The sequence below is a fragment of the Melanerpes formicivorus genome, unplaced genomic scaffold, assembly GCF_026170545.1.
Source record: "Melanerpes formicivorus ecotype bairdi unplaced genomic scaffold, bMelFor1.0.p_v2 SCAF_1, whole genome shotgun sequence".
Lineage (NCBI taxonomy): Eukaryota > Metazoa > Chordata > Aves > Piciformes > Picidae > Melanerpes > Melanerpes formicivorus.
Window position 1 is genome coordinate 62328000 of NW_027142353.1, and position 19701 is coordinate 62347700.

General features: G+C 40.5%; 1 protein-coding gene across 3 annotated transcripts in view; it reads right to left on the reverse strand.

Moving 5' to 3' along the window:
• The window catches only part of CNTN5 (contactin 5), a 716457-nt gene that overhangs the window by 209050 nt on the left and 487706 nt on the right, over window positions 1-19701 (reverse strand). For all 3 annotated transcript variants that reach the window (XM_068145236.1, XM_068145244.1, XM_068145226.1), the window contains one exon: window positions 3247-3342. In XM_068145236.1, coding sequence (XP_068001337.1) covers window positions 3247-3342 — 96 coding nt within the window. The remainder of the gene's footprint in view (window positions 1-3246; window positions 3343-19701) is intronic.

Genomic DNA, 19701 nt, shown 5'->3' on the forward strand with positions numbered 1-19701 from the left:
ACCTATCAACCAGCACCATCTAATCAACTAAACCATGACACCAAATGCCCCATCCAGTCTCTTCTTAAACACCTCCAGGGATGGTGACTCCACCACCTCCCTGGGCACGCCATTCCAATGGCTAATAACTCTTTCTGTGAAGAATTTCTTCCTAAACCTCCCCTGGCACAGCTTGAGACTGTGTCTTCTTGTTCTGGTGCTGGTTGCCTGGGAGAAGAGACCAACCCCTACCTGGCTACAACCTCCCTTCAGGTAGCTGTAGAGAGCAAGAAGGTCTTCCCTGAGCCTCCTCTTCTCCAGGCTAAGCAACCCCCAGCTCCCTTGTTTTTTTCATTAAGTTTTGTCTTTGTTTATCCCACAATGATATTGTAATTTCCTAAATAGGGTCAATCTTGAAATTTTTAGGCAAGTTTATTAGTTATTGACTTTAGAGATTGAGGAATGTGATACTGCTGAAGGATGAATTGCTTAAGAGGTTTGTAGAGAATGGTTAGGTTTGATATCGTATCATTCATTTTTCTCCTGAGATAAGTAAGTGAAAATTATTTCTAAAGGTGCTGATGAATGTGCACAAATCAATACAGCACAGTTTATGGAGTTCATGCACAAAAAAATTCTGTGTCATAAAAAAAACATTCCCATAAGTCAGGGTCTTGTTAACATTAAATGATCACATATTTCAAACATGTTTTAAATAGTCCTTAGCTTAGCTATATGAACTACAGTAGCATAATAGTCATGCAAAAGTTTGTACCCCAGGTGATTTTTCAGGTGAACATTTCTTAGCACTATTTAGAAGACAATACCATCTTTGCAAGTCAGACACAGAAACTAAAATGGAGCTTCCAAAACTGAATAAAAAGTACTTTTAAATTGTGGTTTGGAAGTTCTTGCACGCAAATCCTCAATTTCCCCTGCTCTGCAACAGGATTTTCTCTCTGGAAGAGAAGTTTTGTATTCACTCCATGATTTTGGAATGGAATTCATACATTTTCCTGTTAAAGTTCTGCTTTTGTCCCAAATTAATTTTCACAAACTGACTCTGGTCTAGAAGCCTGCTTTCATTAACGTCTTGTACCTTATTGCCAGAGCCTTGTGAAATGATTATTGCTGAAACATCACCAGGTGTGGAAGTTTTTGGAAGGCCATGGAAGTAACTCTCCCCTTTCCGAGAAGACTTCAGCTCCTGTGCTAATACCACTTGCAGTTCCCACTGCAGTACACAAGGACTCACAGTCCCTCAGTGTTTTGCAAGTGTGGAGCTGGAGGAAAATTGCATGTCATTCTACATTACACAACAAACAAATTAAGAGCGGCCAAGTCACCTTCCCACTCACATGAGGTAGTTTTATATCTGTGCATCTGTGCAATGTTTCAGTTATTAGTGCATTATCTCTGCTTTCAGGTTTCCTATTACTTCTCTACATTGCACAGCTTTTCCTGGCATAGCTGTGGTGACAATACTATGCCAACAAGGGCTCAAAATATTGTTCTCAAAGTAATTTTCCTGCTGGCATATCATACCAGTACTCAAACAATATCATCTAAACCAACTGAATGCCGTCTGTGAGCACAGTAGTTTCCACAGCAGGGATTTTGCTAGCCCAGCGCTAAAAATGAAAGATACAGCTTTTTCACCATCAAAGGCAACGTGTGTGGTGCAGCAGCACATTGCATTGGAATCTGTCTAAATACAAGTTTGAAAGCATAATTGTAGAGACAAATTTATAAACAATTTCATGATATATAAAGTACCTTTTGTGGAATGACAGCTGTTAAAAGGTGTATGACTACTCCACTATTTATGCCCACCTATCCTCACACTCCCAGTTTGTTTGGGGAAATTGAGTTGAGCTGTGGTGTTGAAACCATCTTTCACTCTTCTGCCTACATCTTTTCCCTCTCAGTTTACTTATCACAATCAAGCCTTAATATCATGCACTCCATTTCATCACAGAGACTGTAATGGCAAACTCTGAAATAGATTATAAAGGCAATGATAACAAAAGAACCTACTCAGAAGAAGAAAAAGTAGAGAGTTGGCCAGAAGATAACAAACTTTAATTACACTGATAATTTTTATCCAAGAATAATGAAATAAATAGAAACTGAGCATATTTCTCTGACAGAAAATCAGAGCAGATTTTTGGTTTTTCTGCAGCTTTTCCATCTGCAGGGTGACATTTTATTTCTTCATGGCTCAAATGTGGAGGGAATAAAAATCCTTTGTGTCATTTCCTTTCTTTTATTAGAGGGCACAGTCGCCAGCTGTGTCAGGGGAGGTTTAGGCTGGATGTTAGGATGAAATTCTTCATAGAGAGAGTGATTGCCCATTGGAATGGGCTGCCTGGGGAGGTGGTGGAGTTGCAATCACAGGAGGCGTTTAGGAGGAGACTTGATGGGGTGCTTGGTGCCATGGTTTAGTTGATTAGATAGTGTTGGATGATAAGCTGGACACAATGATCTCAAAGGTCTCTTCCAACCTGATCTGGTCAGGTCTATTCTATTCTATTCTATTCTATTCTATTCTATTCTATTCTATTCTATTCTATTCTATTCTATTCTATTCTATTCTATTCTATTCTATTCTTGCAGCTTTGAAAAACAAGATATTCTGTCTAACATTATGTTTCCAGATCTTATATGATATCCAAATATAAAGATGCACTTAGCTATCCGTAGACACTGCAGGACTGCCAATCTGAGAAGCAAAAAAGTAACCTCTCTGTTACAGCTACATTTTCATTGGGGAATCCTCAGGCATTTCACAGGATTTCTATTTCTGCATACTATCAATGGTGCAGTTGTACTAGAAACTGAGCCACACAGCAAGACGAAGCCAGCAAAGTCATGGTGGTACTACTGAAAACAAAAGACACTTTGTATTCAACAACAATATCCTGATGTTGACATGTGGAACAAATTCTGAAAGGCTTCTAAATCCTAAAAATCTGCAGTGACCTCAAGGCAGCACATTCACCACTGATGGTGCAGAGAGTATTTTTGTTACAGTCAAGTTTTACACTAGGAATAATACAGTCTTGTAGGAGAAATTGTGTTGCTGAGGTGCAACTGGCAGTATACAAGAATTAATTATTCTTTTGAGACTCCAAAACTGTCAGCAGAATGGTGAATATTCCATTTTTCAGGTTTTACAGTCAAATACATATTGTATGTAATACTGAGCATCCAATAATGAGCAAACTGTAAAAGACCAATGCACATACAAGCTGCCGTCTGCTGTACCTGGTGAATGAAGTGGAGGGGAGCACATCAGAACAACTCCTTGACCTTCACGCACAGAAACAGCACTTCTTGTCCGACCACTGAAGTTCCCCAGGTCTGTCGAAAGAACAGAGCATTTCAGTTAGATTTTTGTTTTGTGGCTACTGTGACGTACATTTTATTTCTTATAGTAAACTTGAGAGGTCCTTTTTTTCCATACTTTAATAGAGGAGACCTTATTACTATCTACAGCTATCTGAAGGGAGGTTGTAGCCAGGTGGGGGGTTGTCTCTTCTCTCAGGCAACCACCAGCAGAATAAGAAGACACAGTCTCAACCTGCATCAGGGGAGGTTTAGGCTGGATGTTAGGAAGAAGTTCTTCACAGAAAGAGTGATTGGCCATTGGAGTGTGCTGCCCAGGGAGTTGGTGGAGTCACCATCACTGGAGGTGTTTAGGAAGAGATTGGATGAGGCACTTGGTGCCATAGTTTAGTAGATTAGGTGGTGTTGGTTGATAGATTGGACTCAATGATCTCGAAGGTCTTTTCCAACCTGCTCTGCTCTATTCTATTCTTTCTATTCTATTCTATTCTATTCTATTCTATTCTATTCTATTCTATTCTATTCTATTCTATTCTATTCTATTCTATTCTATTCTATTCTTTCTATTCTACTCCTATATCTATCTATATCTATATCTATATCTATATCTATATCTATATCTATATCTATCTCTATCTCTATCTCTATCTCTATCTCTATCTCTATCTCTATCTATATCTATATCTATATCTATATCTATATCATCTATATCATCTATATCTATATCTACATCTATATATATTTCCATTACAAAAAAATACTATCCATGCTGCATTAGCCCTTTATCATTCTTTATATTGCACTTATATGCAGTATCAAAGGAAAAGCAGCAGACAATACATACACCATTAAAATACCCCAAACACTGACTATTGATTTTATTTCGTTTTGCCATATTCTGTATGGGATTTTTTTCACTGGTAGAGATTCATACACACTGAAAAAAAAAAAAAAGAAATTAAAGTGGAGTGGACACCCTGGCTAACATTCAGACTGATGATTTTGCTAACATCCTCTAGAGAGGGCACAGCACATTGTTGTGAGAAGAAAGGAAAATCAGTCACATCAGTTCTAAAAACAAATCTGGTCCACAACAAAAAGTTTTCCTCCATCAGAGGGATGAGGAACATTTTATTTTTTGCACAAAAAAACCTTTGAATGGGGCTGCAGGGTGCTGCTATAAACAGTTCATTGTGTTTATTTAAAGCCTCTCAGCCAGAAGATCCAATTACTCTGTTTACCACAGGGAACACTGGACCTTGTGGCTAGCTATGCTCTGGCATACATAAATGTAGCAGAAGAGATGCAACAGCTCACTTCTGCTATCAGACCATTGTCTTCATTCCTCAGTGCCAACAATGCCATTTAAAGCCTCTCTTCACGCAAGGGTTTTGTAGAGACATGTCTCTGGTGTAGATGAGGGTAAGGAGAGTGGCAATAAGCATACCCAAAGACATCTTTGAGAGCTGATGCTTCAGCAGACACTAAACAAGTTTCAAAAATATGAATAGATAAACCCAGAGGGAGCATCTCTCACTGACATTCAATATACATGTTGATTTCTGTGTACAGGCCAAGGTACTGGTATAAGCCAGGCAGCACTGAACAGTTTGAGTAGGTTGAGTAGAGTTATTTTCTTAACTGCACTCAGCTGACAGTTCTCTGTGACACATCCTGCTCCACGCCTAGCAGTTCATAAAACAGAAGCTCAGTGATTTTCAGAAGTAAAATAAGTTGATCTTTGGTGGATATATTGAGTTCAGGTGCACTTTTATAAATAGAAAGAGAGTTATCATCTTTCCAAATGCTTTTTCTTTACATTTCTAAAAGCTGTCTTGGGCATAAGCAGATGTTAAGATGTAAATACCTCTAAATGTTCAGGTTTTTGCCAAAATAAATCAATGTTCTCATTTCAACAAGAGATATGTTTGAATGGAGAAAAGGTGGATTTTTCTTCTTTTTCAGTACAATTTTGACAAATAACAGAGCTATAGCCTAAAATGATACAAAATTTTGCTAGGCAGTAGCTATTGAAATACTGTAATGCATTTTAAAATAAGACCACCATGGATTATAATGCAATCTGGTGCAAATTCACTTAAAAATGTCACCTAGTGACTCACAGAATCACTGAATGTTAGGGGTTGAAAGGGACCTCCAGAGATCATTGGGTCCAACTCCTCTGTCAAAGCAGGATCAGCTAGGGCAGGCCATGCAGGAACATGTCTGGGTTGGTTTTGGAAGTCTCCAGAGAAGGAGAATCCACAACCTCTCCAGGCAGCCTGTTCCAGTGCTCTGTCACTCTTACACTAAAGAAGTTTCTCCTCATGTTGAGGTGGAACTTCCTGTGTTCTAGCTTATGTCCATTATTCCTTGTGACCAGGTGTCACTGAGAAGAGCCTGTCCCCTTCCTGTTGACACCCACTCCTCAGATACTTGTAGGCATTGATAAGATCCCCTCTTAGCCTTCTCTTTTCTAGACTAAACAGTCCAGTTCTCTCAGTCTTTCTTCCTGGGAGCAATGTTCTAGTCCCTTAATCATCCTTGTAGCTCTCTGTTGGACTGTCTCTAGTAGATCCCAGTCTTTCTTGAATTGAGTAGCCCAAAAATGGATACAGTATTGCAGGTGTGGTCTTTAACCAATGCTGACCATTTTGAAAATGTATAGTTAAGTGTCAGTCACCATTCCTCATGCAAAGATATGATTAGCAATGCTTTTACAAACCATGTTAAGAGCATTTGGGATGGAGTGCACAGTGAGAGCAGCTCTATTGTCTTAATTGTTAGAAATATATTCAATTCATAGTTTCATAGTTTCATTCAGGGTTGGAAGGGACCACAAGGATCATCTAGTTCCAACCCCCCTGCCATGGGCAGGGACACCCTACACTAGATCAGGCTGGCCAGAGCCTCATCCAGCCTGGTCTTAAACACCCCCAGGGACGGGGCCTTGACACAACCTATGGCACAGGAGTGGTGTCTGCTATGAAAGGAAAAAAGTAGAGACATTTCAGGGCTGGTGAAGATAGAAGACATGAAATCCAGCAGGTTTGGTGCAACAATTTCAGGAAGTTCTTCTTACACTTCAGGCATAATAAGCTCAGTGTAGTAGAGAAGTTAAAAACTTGGGAAAGCATTCAGATCTGGTCCAAAGTGGCTGGCAGCTAATGTGACTGCCTCTTCAGTGGATAACCTATTATTCTGAATGGAGCTGAAGCATGCGTATGTATTGATGTACATTGTGGAAGAATGACACTCACCACCACAAAAGTATCAGTTTAAATAAGACCCAACAGATAACAAAGGTCTTCTGCAAAGAGTGAAAGAAGTAACAGGAAATAAAAAAAAAAACCACAAAACCAAAGCAAGAGAAAAGCTTTGCAGAACTATCAACAAAATAAACACCCAAGTAAAGGGGACTGCCATTAACAGGCCTTGGATAAAAATTGGAGCAGTCTTTACTACTTAATAGCCTTTTGAGTCACCTGGAGCAGTTTTTACTACTTAATAGTAGTAAATACTTTAGGCTTGAGGTGAAGAGGAAGTTCTTCACTGAGAGAGTTGTTAGCCATTGGAATGGGCTGCCCAGGGAGGTGGTGGAGTCACCATCCCTGGAGGTCTTCAAGAGGGGATTGGACTTGGCACTTGGTGCCATGGTTTAGTAAGTCATGAGGTCTTGGGTGACAGGTTGGACTTGATCTTTGAGGACTTTTCCAACCTTATTGATTCTATGATTCTATAGCCTTTTGATTCACCTTCACTGTGTCTGTCTTTTAGGCATGCATGTGAGGGATCATTCATTATCTGAATTCAACAGTTGTCTGCAGTTCATGAGGACAGCAGGGTAGGGTCAGATTTTTGTGAGACAGATTTCAGTCCACTGATATTTGCTATGAAATTAAGATCAAATTAAAAGTGAAAAACAGATCTTGTTTTAATTTGGGCAAGTATTGCTTGGTAACCTAGCACAGAAGCTGTGGAAGGTTCTGTAGTTCATTGCCAGCGAACCAGTCAATTAACTGCAAAAGTGAAAATTAGATCAGTGCAGAACAATGTCCTCTGCCAGCCCAATTATGTGAGTTTATACTATTTAATGTGCAAATTTATTATGGAGTCTTAATTGGACATCATAGGATATGTGTTAAAAAGTTTAAAGACGTATGCTGAAGATATCTAAAGATAAGTAAGAAGCAGGCAATGTTCTTTCGATAAGGTAAAAATAGCTCAACACAAGTAAAATTCTTCTGTCAGGCCAAGGACAAACTTACTCATTTTATTGTCACTGTAGAGAGTGTAGCCTTCCTTTCCTTGTATTTGAAACATAGGACTAAGAAACAGACCTTGAGCTGAAATTGTAGCACTTTTAAAGAGGTGAGATTTAGAGGGAAAGGAATTGCATTAAGCCCATGTTTTTCAAGATTCCATTATAACCTAAATCAAAAACATGATTAGACTTTGCACTCCAAACAACAGGAAATATAAATGTTGTATTTAATAGCCTATAAGCACAGGTTATAGAAGATTGAAAGGTAGGTACTAAAAAGAAATGACATGTTTGTGGCTGCGTAGGGAACTTTTAAACGGGATGAATTCAATACAGTACTCACAGGATATCAAGATTTCCAAGTAAATTAATAGATCATTTTGCATTGACATATGTCTGTTTTCTGGGAATATCAGATTAATAGGTGGATCCTTATTAAAATCACTTATTGGACCTAGAGTAACTTTTGATACTGAAGACATTAATTAAACTGAAGTCAGTTTAGGAAAGATGTTGACTTGCTGGAATGTGTCCAGAGAAGGGCAACAAAGTTGGTAAGGGGTTTGGAACACAAGCCCTATGAGGAGAGGCTGAGGGAAGTGGGGTTAATTAGCCTGGAGAAGAGAAGGCTCAGGGGAGACCTTACTGCTCTCTACAACTACCTGAAGGGAGGTTGTAGCCAGGTGGGGGTTGGTCTCTACTCCCAGGCAACCAGCACCAGAACAACAGGACATAGTGTCAAGATGCACCAGGGGAGGTTCAGACTGGATGTTAGGAACAAATTCTTCACAGAGGGAGTGATTGGCCATTGGAATGTGCTGCTTGGGGAGGTGGTGGAGTCACCATCATTGGAGGTGTTTAGGAGGAGACTTGATAGGGCGATTGGTTGCATGGTTTAGTTGATTATGTGGTGTTGGATGATGGGCTGGACACGATCTTGAAGGTTGGACATGGCGATCTCGAAGGTCTCTTCCAACCTGGTCTGGTCTGGTCTATTCTATTCTATTCTAACTAGAAAAGATGTGAAAGGAAGCTCAGATGAAAAGATTTCTGACAAAACCATCATCTTACCATGGCTAATACGAAAAGCATACATCTCAAACTTTTAACAATCACATTACCATATGTCTTTAGGTGACAAAATAAGGACAAGGTTCAAGTACTTTAGAATCTGTCATGCTTATTATCATTGCTGCTGTTATTATTTATTACAAGAAAGCTTTTGAATCCTTCATGGATCATCAGCCTGCTATGACCTGAAAAAGGTCATTTTTTTTTTTTGGTGGCTTAAAGAAGTTACTCTGCAAGTATATAACAAGACAGAACAGAAAAGAAGTGCAGAGAGCAATGATGTATTTTAAGCCTGCTTGCCAGCCACCATATGTGTCTGCACATGCACAGATCCACTGAAAAATTTTGAGGAGAGGGGATGATTATAGAGATATTTTATCAGAGTGCCAGTAAAAGATGATAAGAACAGGAGAGAGCTTAAAGACTCCTGTTTGCACATGCAAAGAAAATAATGTTCTTTCTACACTGGTGTCAGTATGGGCTGGAAGGGAATTTAAAGGTCATCTAGTTGAAGTCCCCTGCCATGGGCAGGAGTACCCTCCACTAGACCAGGTTGCTCAAAGCTCCATCCAACCTGGCTCTGAACAATTCCAGGGAGGGGATATCCGCAGCTTCTCTGGCAACCTGTTGCAATGCCTCACCACCTGTGCAGTGAAGAATTTCTTCTGAATATACCTCCTTTCATAGAGTCTCCTGCCACCTTTCTGGACATCTGGACAACCTGTTCCAGCATTTCACCAGCCTCCTTGAAAAAAAAAAAGGATCTTCCTTCTGTCTAGTCTAAATCTGAGCTCTTTTGGTTTAAAACCATGATGCCTTGTCCTGCAGCTACAGGCCTTCCTAAAAACATTGTCCCCATCTTTCTTCTAGGCCCTCTTTAAGTACTAAAAAGCTGCAGTATGGTTTCCTCTCTTCCAGGAGGAACAATCCCTGCTCTCTCAGCCTATCTTTGTAAGAGAGGTGCTTCAGCCCTTTGATCATTTTTGTGGACCTCCTCCACACCTGCTCCAATAGGTTGATGTCCTTCTTGTGTTGAAGGCTCTAAGGCTGGACTCAGGACTCCAGGTAAGGCATGCACCAGATTCACCAGAGCAGAGCAGAGTGGCAGAATCACCTCTCTCAATCTTCTGTCTTCAATTCTTTTGAAGCAGCCCAGGATGTGATCTGTCTTCTGAGCTGGGAGCACATATTTTTGCCTCCTGTTCAGTGTTTCATCCACTTGTACCTTCAAGTCCTCCACAGGGCTGCTCTCAATCACATCAGCCAGGATTGATGCCAAAGACTATTCTGACCCAGGTGTAGGACCTTGTACTGGCCCTCCAGTACAAAGCCATTGCCCTTTTTCCTATCACAACATCTAGTTTCAATAGTATCAAAGAATAGTAATATCAGCTATAAATCCTAATTTTCCCTATAGTCTTGAAGAAGAAATGGAATTTGTAGATACTAAAATCTCACTGAACTTCAGGAGACTTGCTGCACTTAGAAAGTCCAAAATACTGGATCAAAGTGAATTAGAAGAAGATTATGTTGAAAATTATTGAGCTGCTCTACGATTCAGCTTGACATGCTAATTGCACAATATCTAGTATGTTTGTGGTTACAGCTGTTGATGGTTGTGATTAATTAACTACAATCATTTTGTATCTGTCAAGTTTCATCTATTCTCACAAGGATTATGTCAGCAGGCTTCTCAGCTGTCTTTTGTAACTATTTACTGCAGTATCAATATAAACCACAGAACCATGTGGAAATATTGTAGTTAATATTTTTTTCATCCTATCATTCCATTCACGAGCTGTCATTTAAGAGCAACAGCTAAAACCAACACACAACCTCCCCAACCATAAGTAATAAATGAAAGATTTTCAAATACAGTTGCCAACATTTAATCACCAGAAAAAAGGAGTCCAATAAATGGTAATATTTCCAGAGCTTTAAAGCAACTAGATTTTTCACTTGAGTTATATATGCAATGCATTTTTTAGTAAACACATTGTTTTACAGAATGCTATATGTTTCTTGACAAACATACATTTGTATTTGCATGATTTAATTTGTTGTAACTTTCTTCCACAAGATGTGTTAGGCTGCACCTTGAGTCCTGTGTCCAGTTCTGGGCCCCTCAGTTTAAGAAGGACATCGAAACACTTGGACGTGTCCAGAGAAGGGCAACAAGGCTGGGGAGAGGCCTTGAACACAAGCCCTATGAGGAGAGGCTGAGGGAGCTGGGATTGTTTAGCCTGGAGAAGAGGAGGCTCAGGGGAGACCTCATTGCCCTCTACAACTACCTGAAAGGTGGTTGTGGCCAGGAAGGGGTTGGCCTCTTCTCCCAGGCAAGCAGCACCAGAACAAGAGGACACAGTCTCAAGCTGCACCAGGGGAGGTTTAGACTCGAGGTCAGGAGGAAGTTCTTCACCGAGCGAGTCATTCGTCATTGGAACAGGTTGCCCAGGGAGGTGGTTGAGTCATCGACCCTGGAGGTGTTCAAGGGGAGATTGGATGAGGCACTTGGTGCCATGGTCTAGGCATGGGGTCTGTGTAGATAGGTTGGACTCAGTGATCGTCGAGGTCCTTTCCAACCTAAGTGATACTGTGTGGCACTGTGTGATGCTGTGTGATAACAAAGACTGTTATAATTTTTCATGATGAAACATGGAATTAGTATCATAGTACATTTTCTTTTCATATGGTCTCATGTGGTATTAACAGTGACTCATCTCCTCCCTATGAGGAGAGGCTGAGGGAGCTGGGGTTGCTCAGCCTGAGAAGAGGAGGCTCAGGGGAGACCTCATTGCTCTCTACAACTACCTGAAGGGAGGCTGTAGCCAGGTGGGGGTTGTTCTCTTCTCCCAGGCAATCAGCACCAGAACAAGAGGACATAGTCTCAGGCTGTGCCAGGGGTGGTTTAGGCTGGATGTTGGAAAGTTCTTCACAGAAAGAGAGATTGGCCATTGGAATGTGCTGCCCAGGGAGGTGCTGGAGTCACCGTCACTGGAGGTATTTAGGATGAGACTGGATGGAGTGCTTGGTGCTATGGTTTAGTTGATTAGATAGTGTTGGATGATAGGTTGGACTTGATGATCTCAAAGGTCTTTTCCAACCTGGTTAATTCAATTCTATTCTATTCTATTCTATTCTATTCTATTCTATTCTATTCTATTCTATTCTATTCTATTCTATTCTATTCTATTCTATTCTATTCTATTCTATTCTATTCTATTCTATTCTACAGTTTCTTGGAATATCACTATATGACAATGTTAATAATGCAGAGATAAAAAAACCATTTCTGACCACTCAGTGAACAAGTTGAGCTAATTCATATTAGAGAAATACTTTTATATATTCAAATTTTCAGTGAATGGGCACTCTGGTCCCAAAGATACCATAATGACTTCACTTCCATATGGACAGCACAAAGTTGCAAACTTTTATCCTCGAGGTTTCATTTCTCTTAAGCTCCAAATCTGGCTTTGCCAAAGCTTATCAGAAGAAAGAATATAAAGCAGTGAGAAAAGTACATTAATGTCATCAGGGAAAGATGGCAAAGTAAGCTTTCCCTAGTTCAGAAGACCTGGTGCTGATCTCACCTAAATTAAAATCTTTACAATCTCCACAGCTTCTGCATTTGAGACTACCTTGGTACAACGATGCTGCAGAAAATAAAAGCCTGCCCTTCCAGGATCTCAAATCTGAAGAAAGCATGGAGAGATTATTGATAATGTTAGGTTGTTATTTTGGTTTTATCCTGACCTAATTATATTTTGTGTATATGAAGGTTTTCTCTCACAATTGCAAGTTATATGTGTGTGAAATAGGACAAATATACCTGAGAACCACTCTTCATATCTGACTCCATTCTAGACAAGTTATTTTCACTAGACTGTCTATAAATGCCTCCATACTTCACTTCCACTCTATCATAGAGAAAAGAAGGAGGTAATAATCTCCAAGAAGTTATTTATTTGTTCTTTGCTAAGAACTGCAGTGTCCAATATGACCTATAAGTCAATTGCCACAAGGTAAATAAGTAGTTGGAGACATCCATTCAGTAACTCTGGAAGGCCTTGGTCTTAGCTGAATAGTTCAACTGAAGATGCAGGCTTTACAAACACAGTGTTTGCTAAGTAACAGCTGGTAGATACATATGATCCCAGATAATGTTTCTGATAAGGCAGATTGTATTGGAGTATGTGATTCCACTTAATATCAAGATGATATGAGTCACTGCAAATCACAGTTGCAGACACAAGCATGCAATTGAACAAGTAAGTGTCGTCAAAGATAAATAAATTGTCACCAGTCAGCTGAGCTACTATAAATCACTGTCTGGATTTCAGTCCTTTCAATATGTAAACTAGAACACATAGAATATATGTCATGTATTGACATGGTTGTACAAAGCAGTAAACACAGCCTTTGTTTCAGGAGTGTACACAGGGCAGCAATCCCTCAGTAGTTCATCTGATTATTTAACTCCTTGATCATTTGTCATAATTACATACTATTGTCTGTTGATCAATAGGAATAAAAGTAAAATATGTTTCCTGGCCTAAGCCAGTTAGATTCTCCACAACATGGTTTGATTTCTTTAAGCAATCTAATAATTGCTTCTCTTTTTAACTGACCTTCTTAGAGCAAAGAAAATTGCCACCAAGTGAGTCCCTTCTGTAATTGGCACAGACTTTGAAGACTGAAACTGCACAAAGCTGCAAATGCTGTTGGTTTTGTAGGAGATGGGATGATATCACTAACACATGGGGGAAGAATAGCAGGACAGCTTCTCTTCCCATAGAAACTGCTAACGATATAGCATAGGAGAATGGATCAGATTTTAGCCCCACTGAGCCTCATTTTTAATATCTCCAGGGATGGGGCCCCAACCACCTCCCCAGGCAACATGTTCCAGTGTTCTACCACCCTCACAGTAAAGAACCTGACACCCCATAAGGCTATGCAGCCATCTGACGAGACCTGGACAGCCTGAGAGCTGGGTGCAGGCAAACCTCATGAAATTCAATAAGGACAAGTGCAAGGTCTTGCATCTGGGGAGGAATAACAGCATGCACCAGTACAGATTAGGGGCTGCCCTGCTGGAAAGCAGCTCCACGGAGAAAGACTTTGGAGCGCTAGCAGACAGCAAGTTCTCCATGGAACAGCAATGTGCTCTTGCGGCCAAGAGAGCCAATGGTATCCTGGGGTACATCCAGAAAAATATGTCCAGCAGGTCTAGGGAGGTTGCTCTCCCCCTCTACTCTGCCCTGGTGAGACCATACCTGGAACACTATATGCAGTTCTGGGCTCCCCAGTTCAAGAGACAGGGACCTGCTGGAGAGAATCCAACAGAGAGTTATGAGGATGATCCTTGAGCACCCCTATAAAGAGAGACTGAGAAACCTGGGGCTGTTTAATCTTGAGAAGAGAAAACTGAGAGGGGATCTCATTGATGTCTATAAATATCTGAAGTGTGGGTGTCAAGTGGAATGAAGCTGGAGGGATGGAATGAAGCTGGAGGTGGGGAGATTCAGGCTGGATGTGAGGAGGAAGTTCTTCACCATGAGAGTGGTGAAGCCCTGGAATGGCCTGTCCGGGGAGGTGGTTGGGGCACCATCCCTGGAGGTGTTTAAGACCAGGCTGGACGAGGCTCTGGCCAGCCTGATCTAGTGTGGGGTGTCCCTGCCCATGGCAGGGGTTTGGAACTAGATGATCCTTGTGGTCCCTTCCAACCCTGACTGATACTATGATACTAAGTGGAAGGGGCCAATCACTTTTCAGTGGTGTACAGCAGTAAGATAAAGAACAATGGGTTCAGGCTTGAACATAGATTTCACCTCAATATGAGGAGAAACTTCTTTACAGTGAGGGTGACAGAGCACTGGAATAGGCTGCCCAGAGATGTTGTGGAGTCTCCTTCTCTGAACACATTCAAACCCCCCCTGGATACATTCCTGTGCAGACTACCCTAGGTGAACCTGCTTTGGCAGGGGGTTTAGACATGATAATCTCTGGAGTTCCCTTCCAACCTGTAATGTAGTGTGATACTGTGAGTTTGCAATATTTTGGGAGGAATATCTTATTCTTACCTGTTGGGTTCTAGGTAGTTAAAATTATATATTATGATTTTATTTTTTTCCCCTGCTCCAGTGAGGATTAGAGTTGTTTGTACCCAAAGGGGCTGAGTTTCTGCTGTCTGAAAATCAGGTGCTTTGAAAATTCCTCTCTCATGCAAGTATGATACATTGCTCTGATGCCATACTTGCAAAGAGAGGCTGACAACTCTGAAAGGCTTTAGAGAAAAGTTAGGAGATTAATTTGCATTACAGAAAACATCTTACAGCGATAAATACATAAACCTAAGAAAATATATTCCGATTAAGTTAAAGGTGAGAAAAGGAAAAACACTTTCCCATCATTTCCTTTTGTTAAAAGAAAATAACTGAGCTTCTGAATCAATATCCTACAGAGTCTAGGTGATCCTACAAATAAACACAATGTGATTGTTTAAGTTCACTGCTAGAATAGGTCTCCTTGAACTCAGTGGGTATACTCTAATGATTTAACTATGTGCATAAATGCTTGGGTATGGTGGAATATGATTTTTACCATGGATTTCATGCAGAAATTGTATACACAAATAATAATAGCAAACTAAGAGATACCCTTACAAAAGATAAAGAAGAAAAAATACTGAATGCTATTCAGTGATGTGTGGGAAAGAATAGGAAAATGATGCCAAATTATTGTACTGTTATTTTAATAATGAGTGAAGAAATCTCCTTTCAAGGACTAATGTTTAAGGAGACAGTGCCTAAATACCTGAGGAGAATTGCATCCATGTTATCAATGAAATTGAATATATACTATTTGTTAAATTCATTGTAAACCATTTTACACATTCTACATTCTAAGGAGGTGAAAGGGGATTTTTACCAGTGTGGTTGCAAATTATTGGCATCAATAACTGCAGTGGTAACATACACACCCAGTCAGTTACTACCAAATACTACATGATTTCAGTTAACAATACAAGTGTGGATTGTAGGTTAAAATGAACTGTGATTAAGCTCAAAGTAAAAATGTAATGTTAAATTATTAACACTTACTGATGGAGACAAATTCATATCATAAATGACTATGGCAGGGGAGACCTTATTGCTCTCTACAACTACCTGAAGGGAGGTTGTAGACCAGAGGGGGTTGGTCTCTTCTCCCAGGCAGACAGCACCAGAACAAGAGGACACAGTCTCAAGCTGTGCCAGGGGAAGTTTAGGCTGGAGGTGAGGAGAAAGTTCTTCCCAGAAAGAGAGATTGGCCATTGGAATGTGCTGCCCAGGGAGGTGGTGGAGTCACTGTCCCTGGAGGTGTTCAAGAGGGGATTGGACGTGGCACTTGGTACCATGGTCTAGTAGTCATGAGGTGTTGGGTAACAGGATGGACTTGATGATCTTTGAGGTCTTTTCCAACCTTGTTGATTCTATGATTCTATAAAAGTGAATCAAATGGAAGCAAATCTCTAATGAATGGTAGTGTGACTAAGTAACGGGACTAGTCATTGGGAAGATTCAGCTGTGATCATACTCTAACCATTTCTTTTAATGTTAAAAAAATGTTAACATGTAAAAATCTAGTTAGAATAAATAAAAAAAGAATATTATAGAACAAAATTTCAAATTGCTATCCCTATTATTTGCAACTTCTTCTTCTTCCTCCTCTTTTATTTTCTTTCCTTGCCTGGAATACAGTTTAGTTCTTTCCTTCTAACGGGTTACCACAAAACAAATATATTTTGTTTGCGCTCTCAGTTCCATGTCCTTAGAGGGACAGCTGAGCCAGTATCTTAATCTTCCTTTAAAGACAATGTAAAGAAGGAGACACTTCAAAGGCCTTATTCATTTGATCTATTTTACAGGTCAGCTTGACATGAATGAATTGGATCCTCGTAGTGCAATAGATTAAGCAGGGAACCTAAACAATTAGATCAGTTACGGCTGCCTATAGTGTAGATATTTGACATTAAAGGAGAATGAATAAAGTGCATTTAGAGGCACTTTACTATTTCCTTGACCTTCAGATAGTTTTCTCGTCACTATTTTTGTCTACAATGCCCTGACAAAATTGAACAGAAGATGGCAAAGGATTCCCCTGGCACATGTAAGAATACTAATAGAAGACAAGTATAAAATCTCTCAACTGTGGGCCTGTGTTAATAAAAGGTGAAGCAACAGCTTTTCACTCTTATCAGTACAGCAGTGAGCTAAGTAAGTTTTCTAAAGGTACACACGCCAGTAGGATTCAAGGGTAGTACTTTCCCAAATAATTTTCAAACAAAGGAAATTTCAGCCTTTAACATCATAGACTTTTATCACAAGATAGGACAAATATGATTAGAATATTAGAATAAACCAAACCAGGTTGGAAGAGACCTTCAAGATCATCGTGTCCAACCCATCAACCAATCCAACCCACCCAAACAGCTAACCCACGGCACCAAGCACCCCATCAAGTCTCCTCCTGAACACCTCCAATGATGGTGACTCCACCACCTCCCTGGGCAGCACATTCCAATGGGCAATCACTCTTTCTGTATAGAACTTCTTCCTAACATCCAACCTGAACCTCCCCTGGTGCAGCCTGAGACTGTGTCCTCTTGTTCTGGTACTGGCTGCCTGGGAGAAGAGACCATCATCTGCCTGTCTACAACCTCCCTTCAGGTAGTTGTAGAGAGTGATAACGTCACCCCTGAGTCTCCTCTTCTCCAGGCTAAGCAACCCCAGCTCCCTCAGTCTTTCCTCATAGGGCTTGTGTTCCAAACCCCTCACCAACTTTGTTGCTCTTCTCTGGACTCGTTCCAGCAAGTCAACATCCTTCCTAAACTGAGGGGCCCAGAACTGGACACAGGACTCGAGGTGTGGCCTAACCAGTGCAGTATACAGGGGCAGAATGACCTCCCTGCTCCTGCTGGCCATACTGTTCCTGATGCAGGCCAGGATGCCATTGGCCCTCTTGGCTGCCTGGGCACACTGGAGGCTCATGTTCAGCCTACCATCGAACAGTAATAACGTTAAATTGAAAACAACTTGGATATACACTTTCACATTTACACCTAATGTGTTTCATGTTCTGCAGTCTTGGAAATCTAGTGGTTTAATGTATTAAAGGATTTTACACTGACTTTTAGAAGAACATTCCAATGCAGTGAAGTCCATCTTCTGCCTGCCTATTTGGTGATTAGCATACATATGCAGGAATACTTACAGCTCTGTTTGCTGAGTCTGAGTGATCCTCAACCTAATCTTCTGTATCTTGGGAAGACCCAGAAGAAAGGAATGTGGCAGAAGTACCACCACCATAATGTTGCACTCAATGTCCAATTTCAGATTGATTCCAGTATGCATGAAATCAGCTAGAATTTCATGTTCATTACTTGTAATTTCAGTGGAAGCAAAAAAAAGAAGAAATGGGAGTGCCTTTGTTATGCATCTGCTTTACTACACTGACTTTATAAAGAATGTAGGAGATTATTTTTGTCTTTAGAAACACCTGCAATATTAGAGAACAAATGTCTTGGGGAGGTATTGATTTTCAGTAGACAACACAAAAACCCAATTGCTATCAAGTAAATCTGCTCCTCGGTCTTGCAAATGCAGCATGAGTATTTCTGCCTCTTAAAACCTTTCTTTTAAATGCCACTGTTATTTAAAGACTTTCAAGTTGAGTGCTTCTTAGTTCTCTTTGGTCATAGCTGAAGTGGATCTTTATAGGTACACATAATGTGATATATGACCTAATGAAAAGTGGAAGGAGGATTGATAATATTAATTTCTAGTAATACAAATAGTGAGCGTGATGGAATAAACAAGCAGGTTCTAAACTCATAACATCTTTTGACAGTCATGCTCTACCGAGACCTTATAGCTGTCTACAACTAACTGAAGGGTGGTTGTAGCCAGAAAGGGGTTGGTCTCTTCTCCCAGGCAACCAGCACCAGAATGAGAGGACACAGTCTCAAACTGCATCAGGTGAAGTTAAGGCTCGAGGTGAGAAGAAAGTTCTTCATAGAGAGAGTTGTTAGCCATTGGAATGTGCTGCCTAGGGAGGTGGAGTCACCATCCCTGGAGCTGTTCAAAAAAGTATTGGACGTGGCACTTGGTGCCATGGTTTAGCAGTCATGAGGTGTTGGGTGACAGGTTGGACTTGATGATCTTTGAGGTCTTTTCCTACCTTCCGGATTCTGTGATTCTATGAATTCAAGTCTAGCAGTAATTTTTTAAACACATTTTAGAAAACAAAAATATGCACAGATATTTTAGTATCTATAATCAAACTTCAGAAACAGTAGCTGATGGAATACAGAGCTATCATAATTAATAATGTAAAGTCCATTGCATGTGAAATGATCTCATTTGTGGTTCATCACTTCACTTAACACAAGAGTCTTATTTAATGCATGTGGTTACACTGCAGTATTTTTACACTGCAGTACATTGTTAGAAAGAAATGGTTCTGCTCCCCTGCCTTTCTTTTAAAGTAATGGGACTATGGTATAATCAATACAATAATTCCAATGTATAATTCCAACCTGCTGAAGCAATACTTACACATTTGTCAAGTAAAAAAGTAAAATAGTGATTTCTGAACAACAGTCCTGACATCCTCAGTAGGTCATCACGGAATCAGAGAATGTTAGGGATTGGAAGGGACCTCAGAAGATCATCTAGTCCACCCCCACTGCCAGAGCATGATCACCTCTATCAGATCACACATTAAAGCATTCAGGTGGGTTTTGAATATCCCCAGAGAGGAAGACTCCACAATACCCCTGAGCAGCCTGTTCCAGTGTTCCATCACCCCCACAGTGCCCTTTGTCCTGTCATTGGTCATCACCAAGAAGAGCCTGACTCCATGTTGGCATTCACCCTTCACATATTTTTAAGCATTAATGAGGTCACCCCTTAGTCTCCTCTTCTCCAAGCTAAAGAGACCCAGCTCCCTCATCAAGACATAGTATGGAAGTCAGTAGCTGCTCAATGGAAGCC